This window comes from Ciconia boyciana, chromosome 4 (genome assembly GCF_034638445.1).
Source record: "Ciconia boyciana chromosome 4, ASM3463844v1, whole genome shotgun sequence".
In the NCBI taxonomy this organism is placed as follows: domain Eukaryota; kingdom Metazoa; phylum Chordata; class Aves; order Ciconiiformes; family Ciconiidae; genus Ciconia; species Ciconia boyciana.
In genome coordinates, this window is record NC_132937.1 from 47,151,480 (window position 1) to 47,162,108 (window position 10,629).

General features: G+C 43.9%; 1 protein-coding gene across 1 annotated transcript; it reads left to right on the top strand.

Moving 5' to 3' along the window:
- Positions 1 to 3,030: 3,030 nt before the first annotated feature.
- KCNV2 (potassium voltage-gated channel modifier subfamily V member 2) lies at positions 3,031 to 9,354 on the top strand. The gene is made up of 2 exons (XM_072859669.1): positions 3,031 to 4,470; positions 8,948 to 9,354. Exons 1-2 carry the CDS (start codon positions 3,031 to 3,033, stop codon positions 9,221 to 9,223), a joined length of 1,716 nt encoding a protein of 571 aa, XP_072715770.1. The 3' UTR covers positions 9,224 to 9,354.
- The last annotated feature ends 1,275 nt before the right edge of the window (positions 9,355 to 10,629 follow it).

The following is a 10,629-nucleotide window of genomic DNA, read 5'->3' on the forward strand; positions in this document are numbered from 1 at the left end:
GACGAAGGCATAAAACTTCTCTGTTTTGCCTATGTCCCTATTTGTGAGGTGACCAACCTCATCAAGTGACAGACCAACGTTATCTCTGATCCTCCTTTTGCTGTTAACATATTTTAAAAAGCCCTTTTTGTTGTCCTTCACAGTGCTGGCCAGCTTGAACTCTAATCAAGTTTTAGTCACATGAATTTTCTCCCTACAGTGGTGAACAGCATCTCTGTCGTCCTCCTGTGTTGCCTGTCCTTGCTTCCAATGTCTGTACACTTTCCTTTTCTGCCTAAGTTCTAGAAGATCCCTGCTCAGCCAAGCTGGTCTTCTGCCCCCCTTGCTTGACTTGAGACACTTTGGAATTGTCTGCTCCTGTACTCATAAGAGATGGCTCTTAAAAAGTGACTAGCATTCACAGACTCCAATACTTTCAAAAGCAGATTCCCAGGGGACCTTACTAACCAGCTCCTTCAGCAGCCTGAAGTCTGGTCTTCCCCATACAAGAAGATGTTATGAAGTTTGTATTAATGACACTTATGAAGATAAGCAGCACACTGAATAAGGTAGCTAAGGAAAAAAAAAGTGGGGGGGAAGTCTTTTTCTGGTCATTTCATTTTCTTATCTATCTAGGCTGAGAGTCTAGCAGCTCAGAACCAAGTCTCACCCCAAAGTAAAGAACATAAATAAAACAATTTTATTTTAACTATTTTGTCAGTTAGAGGCAAGTTTGAGCAGAGTGTACCAGGTGCCTGAGAGCTACGTTCCCAAGAATATCTAGGTCAAAGTGATTAGCCTGGGCAGAAGCAAAGCTAGCAATCTTTCTTGCTTTGCTTAGTAGTGATGTCCAAGATCCCAGTCCAGGTGCATGAGGTGTTGGCATCTGACAGCCATGAAGTTCACCCTGTAGAAGCTCCTGCTACTGCAGTATGGTATGAGAAACGATCTCTTGAGTAGTGAGCAATAAGCCTTACTGGATTCTTCTCAGAACTGAAACCAGGCAGCTTGACAAAAAGCAAAATGAAATCCTATAGTGGAGCCTGGCAAGAGGAATATGGTTGCCTGAATCCTGAATCCTGATTAAGAAACATCCAAGAATTTTCGGTAGTAAAATGATGGCATTGCAGACTACTTTTTTTCTTATGTCTGAATTAGTTTGCTTAGGAGAAAGAAACAGCCTTGAAATTGGACATTAATTTGCATTAAGGTTGCTAACAAAGGGCTCACCATGGCATGCTTTAACATTCAAAGCAAACTGCAAAGCAGATTGGTATCTGTAGTAAGGCACTGACAATCCCTATTAATACGGGCCTTGCCTTTTTTGCATCAAGAAAGAAAATGGACAAAGGAGACGAATTCGTGAAGCAAAACACTTTCAAGTGCAGCTAAATATGAATTGCCAATAATCCAGGCCTTAAACAGTGTGACGTGAAGAAACCTTGAACTATTCAGTGTGATGCACTCATTAGGATGCAGCCTGAGAACAGAAGTATTGCAAAATGCTCAGCTATGATGTCTTCCTCTGTCAAGAGCTAGTAAATATAAATGCTACAATAGGTGGTAGGGAAAAGGGGAAAAAGAAGGGGTGATTCTCACAGCAACAGAAATTGCTTCACATGGGACACTACCAAAACAACAGTATTGGGGTTTGCAGTGCAAGACCATGAGATTAATGACACAAGAACAGGAGCTTGAGGACAACAAAGGAAAAATACCGCTGCAGAGGCTCTGGGATACACTGTCCCAGCAGCTTGTGTGAAAGGGTAGGGAGCTGCGAGTGGAAGGCAGGTTACAGGATTGCAGATGGAAAGCCTTACAGACCAGCGAGGGTGTTACCAAAGCTAGCAGTTTTCTAGTGCTTTGTCCCTTCCTGCGCCAGCCTGGATACAGGTGCAGTAACGAGCTGGTGTTAAGAAGCTGTAACTCAAGGGCTAAGAGCACGCTGAAGGAGCCATCCCTTTATTGTGTGTATCCTCTGCGTTACAGGAGCTCTAGCCCAGCTGAAGTGCTCCCAGTGACAAGGGGAAGTAACCTGGCTTTCAGGATGCTCGTTGTTACTGGAGATGCTTGTGCCAGCTCAACCAGAGCTGAGGATGAAACCTCCATGAAAACAAAGAGAAAGCATCTCTCCTGTCCTGCTAGGTACCTAGTGTGGCTTCATGCAATTAAACATGACCTGCAAGAGAAACAAGAGTGGCTTTATTCTGTTTCTCAGCAGCTCATGAAGAGTCTGAAGTGAACTGGTATGCTGGAAACCCCTTCACACCCTTGCCCTTCACTACCACTGCGTCCAGAGGAGCATAAGTCCTGCGCTCCCAGAGCACAGACAAAGCTTCAGGCATAGACTGCAACTTTCCTTGGCCCTTAACTAGGTGGAGGTATTCTAAGCAGGAATAAAAAGGGATGACTTCTATTTGCTCACCTTTGGAAAACATTTTAAGAGCTACTGTAGTGAATTCCTACCCATTATCTGCATATCAATTATTCTTTGTTTTCATTAAGGAAAACCAAGACATGCTACACTCATGTAGATGAAAGAAATATGTAATGTTCTCGCTCTCTCTCCCCCTCTCTCTCCCCCATCTGCCCCTCACACATTTTCATTTTGAGATTATTTTAAATCCATATATACTTGCATTAGGAAAATGTATGTTTTTTATTAGCAATAAAACTTTAGGGCTTTTTTTCCCCTACTGATTTTTCATAGATCTATGGATCCATAATCATTCACGTCACAGCCTGAGGGAGATGAGGCTGGAACAGGATAATAGCCCTTAAATCCCTTCTCTAAGCACTCAGATCTTCCCTGTCAGCAAGATTAAAACGGTCAACAGCAGTCTTCATGTGTCTATATCCCACACGAAGCTTTCACAACAACTGGAGTGGTGGCTGGCAGGGAGAAAAATGCAGAACCGCTGCTGTGCATGATACTACCGAGATAAAGAGAGAAGAAAACAGGATTGCCAGCCTTTGTAGTGTTGGGAAGGACTGGTGTTAATTCCTTCATCAGGTGAATGCAAAGAAGATAGAAGAGTAAGGAAAAATAGTATGTTGCAGTTTAACATGCGGCGACAGTTTCCTTTCCTAAAACATAAAGGCAGAGAGAGGGAAGCACCAAATGTCCTCCCGCAGCCCGACAAGGGGAAGGATAATGAAGGCATGCATGTAGACAAGCAGAGTGGCTTTTCTGCTACCGCTCCATTGAACTCCCAGCCCCTACTGCTCCTGGGACCTGAGGGGAATTACAACTATTATGTGGACGATGAAGATGAGGAAGAGGAAGAGAAAGAACAAGGAAAATGGCCAAGCGGAGACACATTTGAGGGAGAAAACAAGCCCTCGTCATCCATTCCTTGTTCCCCTGCCCTTTCCTCTGGAGCCCCAGCCACGGCTTCGACTTCATCTGTGCTGAACATCAATGTCGGTGGCCAAAGCTACCACCTCACCTACCAGGCAGTGGCCATCTATCCCAAGACCCGCCTGGGCCGCCTGGCTACCTCCACTGACCGTCGCTGTCAGCTGGGCCTGTGTGATGACTATGCTGCCCAGGTAGATGAGTATTTCTTTGACCGGGACCCGGCCGTCTTCCAGCTGGTGTACAACTTCTATGCCTCAGGGGTGCTGCGCGTGCGGGACGAGCTGTGCCCCCGTAGCTTCCTGGAGGAGCTGAGCTACTGGGGCGTGCGGCTCAAATACACACCTCGCTGTTGCCGCATCTGCTTCGAGGAGCGCCGTGACGAGCTGAGCGAGCAGCTGAAGGTCCAGCGCGAGCTGCGCTCCCAGGCAGAGGCTCAGGAGAACGAGCAGCTCTTCCACCACATGCGCTATTATGGTCCCCAGCGCTGGCGCCTCTGGAACCTCATGGAGAAGCCCTTCTCCTCTGTCACGGCCAAGGTGATGGCAGTGGCCTCCAGCTTCTTCGTGCTCATCTCTGTGGTGGCCCTGGCACTCAACACAGTGGAGGAGATGCAGCAGGTAGACCGGAAAAGCGGGGAGAGTCGGCCCGTCTTGGAGCACATTGAGACCTTGTGCATCGCATTCTTCACACTGGAGTACCTGCTGCGTTTAGTGTCTACCCCAGACCTGCGCCGCTTTGCCAGCAGCGCCCTCAATGCAGTAGACCTCATTGCCATCCTGCCCCTCTACCTGCAGCTGCTGCTCGAATGCTTTGCTGATGATGACCAGCCCCGAGGTCGGGGCTCTCAGCACGAGCATGATATCGAGAAGGTGGGACGGGTGGGCAAGGTGGGACAAGTACTTCGCATCATGCGCCTCATGCGCATCTTCCGCATCCTCAAGCTGGCCCGCCACTCCACAGGGCTGCGTGCCTTTGGCTTTACCTTGCGCCAGTGCTACCAGCAGGTGGGCTGCCTTTTGCTCTTCATTGCCATGGGCATCTTCGCCTTCTCTGCCATGGTCTACACAGTGGAGCACGATGTCTCCAGTACCAACTTCACCAGCATTCCCCATGCTTGGTGGTGGGCTGCCGTAAGTAAATGCATCTCACCTTGCTGGGTAGCCAGAGATCCTCTCTCCCTTCCCTCCCCTTCCTTGCTAGAGTCGCTGACAGTCTTGAAAACAGCAGGCTCAGATCAGTGAACATCTGCTCTGAATTCTGAGCTTACAGGACATATGCACTCACTCATGCACCCACACATGCACTCATTCACCTCTGTTGTAAGCTTAAATCAAGGCTTAATCAGGCAGACAGTGTTGAAATTCCTGTCTGACCAAATGCGGACAGTACTTGCACTTTTAAAGAAGAAGTGGGCAAAGAGACAGGAAAGAAAAGCATTTCCCCATTTAATCCCAATTTCAGTGTTACAAAAAAAATTTTTAAAAAGGCAAAAAAAAGCTTGCATCAGGCTAGCTGGTTGCAGGTGGATACAGGATTTTCATTCTTGTTCTTTTTGCAGATCTACTGTGACCCATCATACAATTGCAAGATGTTAAGACATAGTTTATTAACTAGAGTCTGGTCACTCAAACTTGCAAAGCCAAAGCTGGCCCAGAGCTCTGGCCATTAAAAATGCATTAGGACCAACAGTTGTTTTACACAAGAGATTGTGTTCTGTTCCTTAGGTGGCACATCTAAGACGCATGTCTACACGCACACAAAACATTGGCGGTTATTTATACTGTGCCAGACTTGCAGAGGAATAAATACAAAAAGAAGCAGAATGGCTCAAGGGGTTGATAATGGGATAAACTGCCTTCTACATGTAGGTCACTGGTTTGAATCCCGTATCAGTCAGTACTGAGACCTGGTTAATGTCACCTTGAATCTTTTTTTGCAGCCTCTGCCTGGAAGAGTGTGATTTTAGTCCCATCCCAGCCACTTGGAGTGAGGGTAACTGTCTGAGTTTCAGCTGACAAGCCTCAGAAATGAAGACAGAATGACCTTGTTTCTAGAGACTGCCACTGGGTTAGTGCTCTAAAGCATTTGGGCATGTCTTCTTGAGAGGTCTGAACTATCACTGACCTGTACTGTACTGTGTTATGTGGAGGGGTGTTTTTGAGGCAGCATTTTCTGGGTGGTTGGGTTCACATCTTTCAGGCGCATGAAGATTTTAGCCAGGAACACAGAGCTGGGAGAGTTTAAAGTTCTCCACCTTGCTGAAATGCCTCCTGGCTCTGGCAATGTCCTGGCAGAACTGTTCCAGCATCCCAAACTCAGAATTCACCTCTAGAGGGTTCGGGAAGCAGTTCAACTCCAGACCTGGATTGCATTAACACCCAAGGAGGGACATGCATTCACTTATAGAAGGCTAACCAATACTTTTCAAACTATTGTGAGATCAAAATGATAGTTATACCCTTCAAGGTAAGCTGTGAAGACAAAAGAAACACTTCTGGGTTTATCAAGACTAGCAGACAATGGAGAGGGAGCTCCAGGCTGTAGGTAAATGCTTAACAATAATCTTCATGCACAAGTATGGCAGTTTTACAATTATCATTTTTACAGCAATGTTTTGGCAGGGAGGGGGGTGGTTTTATCAAGGGCATTGGGGAGAGGGGGAAGCTGATCCCTGCCTGTGCTTCTGCCTGCAGCATTTCAGAGTTTGAAAACAACAGCTTTGTTATGCTGCAGAAGATGTGCATATCTGTAGCAGCCTGGATCAAATCAGAGGTAGCTAGACGTTGCAGGTGCTGAGAGGAGGCAAAGGGCCCATATCTTGGCTGTCCATAACTCTAAGGCCTGTTCTAGTCTATCATCATGTACATTTCGTTTTGCAGCAGTTGATGCTGGCCTCCATAATCCATGGTTATGGCAGGGCCCCAGGAGCACTTCTGACCCCTGGGACTGGCTATGGGGCTGGCTATGTCCCAGTTGCTTCCCTGGGGAAGGAAGCCCATGCAAATGGGCTGGAAAGGAGTCGGAAGATCTTCTCATGCTGGTTGATCAGCATAGGCACTGGATGCACCGAACTGCGTATGGGGCCCACAGAACAGCAACCCCAACCCATCCAAGGTCGCTTCTCCTGGCCAGCAGCCCCGGGAGCCCATGGCCTGCACTTCTGGATCAGCAACAGCTGATGAGATGTGGCAGTTTCCCATATATATGTTCGTAGTGATTCAGCACATGGTAGAAAAACTGGCACTACAGACACACGTCGACATTTATATATGCACATGCATATGTACATGTGTTGAATATCCTTTAAGCTGGGGCATGGGGAGGAGGGAAACATCAGTGAATAAAGGAAAGGGCCCTGCAATGTGGCCTTCACAGGTCATCTTTAATTGATATACACGTTATGAAAAAAATCATGCTTCATACATTATTAGAATAAGGACATTAGCCTTATATTTTGTTTTCTGAACATGCAGGACATATGCAAAATCTTCAGGGCTCATTTCTGCAAGCTGGTGACACCATAATCATTTAGATACTCCTAAGAAACCTATATGACTATCACGATGTGAAAAAGGCCTATTTAGCTGAGCAACCGTCTCCAAAAGAGGAGCTGTAGCATGCACATTGCGATTCCAAGGCATAAAACTCTTTTTAAAGCCTATTCTTCTTTAAGAGTGAAAATTAAGATACCAGGATCACTCAGATTTCATCGAAATACAACAGCGTTCATGGTCTCACACACACAGGAGGAGAAGTATCCCTCCCAAACTGTCACAGGCGATGTAGAAGACTATGCCAGTGGAACAGAACCTTATCATAGGATAATGGTTTTGTCCTGGCTGGTAGAGATAAACATCTTGCCTTCATCTCAGTATTTATTTTTGGAGATATTTATCCTGTATTATCATTCAAATCCAGTGACTTAATTTCCATTAAACCAAGTGACTAATCCTTTTTATTCCACAGGAAGCACCAGGTGCATCCTACAAATGTGCTTACCCAGTGCTGTCTCATGTACCCTAATGCTTTCCTCATTTGAAATAACATTTTATTTAGCATGTTAGAGGATGGCAGGCTGCACACCGTGGCCTTCCAAAGGCTTATTTCAGTGTTAAAGCCACAAGGGCATTACAGTGAAAGTCCTACTGCCTGTGGTTTATGTCTGCCAAAGTTTTAGACTACTGCTTCACAGATACACACAGTGTGTTGAGATACTGTGGAAAAAATGAAATAAAATTCATTGGCTGAAAAAGATCCCTTGCACAGACTAGGAACTGCCAGATGGCAGAAATTTTACCTGCAAGAAACTGCAAGTTTTACCTGCCAGAGAAAAGTAAGTTATATTTACTAAATATAAAAATTCAATCAAGATGTGTGCAGTGAAAGTATATAAATTAGGAGTTATTTTATGCTGACTGTTGGGGAGTACGTCATTCATATGTAGCAAACCCATAAGCAAACATCCATGAATTTTTGAAACTAAATTTTACAAATAAATTATTACAGTACTTGGTATAGTACTGGGTCCATATAAAACACAGTTCCTTCATACATCCATAGGCTGAAAAGAGAAAATGCTGATGGCTGAAAAGAAAAAAGTCTGTGAAAGTAGGTAGACAATGTGATGGCAAAATGTACAGATTCATATAATGCAGATATACTAAATACCATCACTCCCACAAAAAACATTTTGAACAACCCCCAAACTCTTCTTCAAAGGGGAATTCAGCAAAAATTTCCCACCTGTGTACCTGTCAGCTAAAACAAACAGGAATATTCCCTGCTGGAGGCACACATACACCTTACTTTTGTAACATACAGCTGCCATACAGCTGTGCAGGAAGACCAAACAATTTAGCACTATAAATATATATGTTGTGAGCATACACTGTGAGCAAAAACTTCCAGGCAACAGAGAAAGATCTTTGTTTTTCCACAGCTCCTTAGGTATGTAACCATTAAAGGGGATTTTATTTAGCAGCTTCAAAGCCCTGGGTCACTTCTTCCTATAGTGCAAACATTATAAAAATACATTTCACAATTAGCTGAAGCTTTTCATGTGTTTTTCATTGATATATGAATTATATATGACATATACATATGACAAACATATATATGACAAACAAAGGTAATAAAAATACAACCCCCAGCATAAGTCCCAAAATACCAGGTTTTATAAGTACACTGGATTTAGACACAGGGCATCTGTTCCAAGTGACATGATGAGGGAGCAGGGCTGCAGTTATCACTGGATTTGTGCGGTCAGGGAGCCATCTCTATCCGCTCACTGCAGCAACGCAAACCCACCTTCTGGACACACTAGTGTGGAAATTGTTTGGAAATTCCCTCTGCAGGACAAAGCTTTTAAAAATCCTCCTGAATGGTGTCAAACTGCACTGTTGTCTTTCTTTTCTGCATGACAGGGATTTTTTTTAATTAGAGATTTTTGCATAAGATGGATGGCAGAGAAAATAAGGCAGCAGAGAGTGTTTCAGATTTATGATGCAAAGTGCAAAAACGCCAACTTTAAAATTGTCCCTGATCCCTGAACGTATCTGTTTGTATGTTTCTTCTCAGCTAATAAGCTGAATGTTGGTTTGCCTGCAGGTCAGCATCTCTACAGTGGGATACGGAGACATGTGTCCAGAAACTCACCTTGGCCGCCTGTTTGCTTTCCTCTGCATTGCGTTTGGAATAATCCTGAATGGGATGCCCATCTCCATTCTCTACAACAAATTCTCGGACTATTACAGCAAGCTGAAGGCCTATGAGTACACGGCTCTCAAGAAAGAAAGGGGGAAGGTGGACTTCACACGGAGAGCCATGAAGAAAATATCTGAATGCTGTGGAGAAGGTGCAACCCACCCTTTGTCACAGCACTGATATAGTTTGCGGTTTGGATATTGGGAGGCAACAGAGAAGCTGAAGGAGAAAGAAGAAAGACAGATCAGCCAAGCTAACTGAAGATAAACTGAAAAGGCCAAAACTAACAAAAGTCAATGGTGAAATCTGTTTTGAAGGGGGTTGTTTTCAAAAGAAAAAAGGCTCAGATTACAACAACAGATCTTTTGGGGGGCTTTGCTAGGCTGTGAGTGGCACTTAAGTGCTCATCAACTATCTGGAACGACATTCTTCAGATTAACCACCCAGAAACTCTGAATTAGACCCACAAGAAGATGTACCCCCCTGCTACTGATTAAACCCACAATAAAGACCCACATAATCAAACCAAAGGAAAACAAATTGCTGCCATTAAGGGTCAGCCACCTCACTGCTGTCAAGGCAGTCTCAAAAATTAAACAAATAGAATACCCAATATACTGACTGCATTGCTGAAATTGGTTTTGCACCAGCTTTCAAAGCCAGGAAAACAGCCTAGAGCACTTACCTGAATATTAGCAGCACCTATACTCCTTAAGCTTTCAGCTTCTGTTTCCACTGTCAGATAGCTATGCTTCACTGTTCCAATTTTATTTTTCAAATGCAGCCCTGCAAATTATTCCCATTTTCATATCTAGGCAAGCAACACACTGCTTTTAGTATTTCCCCCCACCACCACTTCCATAATCATCTTTCATTATGCCAAGAACTAGTGAAGAAGTCTGGAGTCTGAGCTGATAAATGTCATTGATCAATTTTGAAAATATTTCCAAACCAAAACCTTCTTTAGGTATAGGATTAAGTGATAAACTAAATTTATTTTACAGCATTTAATGTAGCTACTTATTGAATTGTTAGAATAACAATAGGTCTGTCACAGGACATAAGTGTTAAAGCAGCATTTAAAAAAAAAATCAAATGAAACATGTAATGGATAATATCTCATAAAGACTTTTCATACAAAGGATCTTATCAGCACTTATCTGTAACCAATTTTAAATATAATTTAAAGTCAAGATACTTTGTCTGGTACATACAGCCATTAAGGACACAATTCTGACGCCTCAGCTTACCCCCAGTAGTACCTTACTTCCTAAGATTACTGAGCCTTCTTGCACAGCCGGATGCAATTTCTCATGCGTCAGAAACTCACCCTGAAGCCTATGCAACAAATAACAACAACAACAACAATTAAATGGAATCAGAGTTTCATGTATTAGTTTGCAGCATATCAGAAGTATTCTTTTTATGTAAGAGCAGTCATACCAGTTTAGAAATAGAAACCTGCATAACAGATCTGAAAGAATAGTTATTTTATTGATACTCAGATACAAATAGCATAAAAAACCCAAAAAGGGTAACAAAAAGGTGCATTGGTAACAGTCACCGATATGACCCACGACTGTTAC

Coding starts and splice junctions, on each gene's coding strand:
- KCNV2 (XM_072859669.1), top strand. CDS start 3,031: ATGTTGCAGTTTAACATGCGGCGACAGTTTCCTTTCCTAAAACATAAA. Junction 4,471..8,947: donor ATGCTTGGTGGTGGGCTGCC/GTAAGTAAATGC, acceptor GTTTGCCTGCAG/GTCAGCATCTCTACAGTGGG.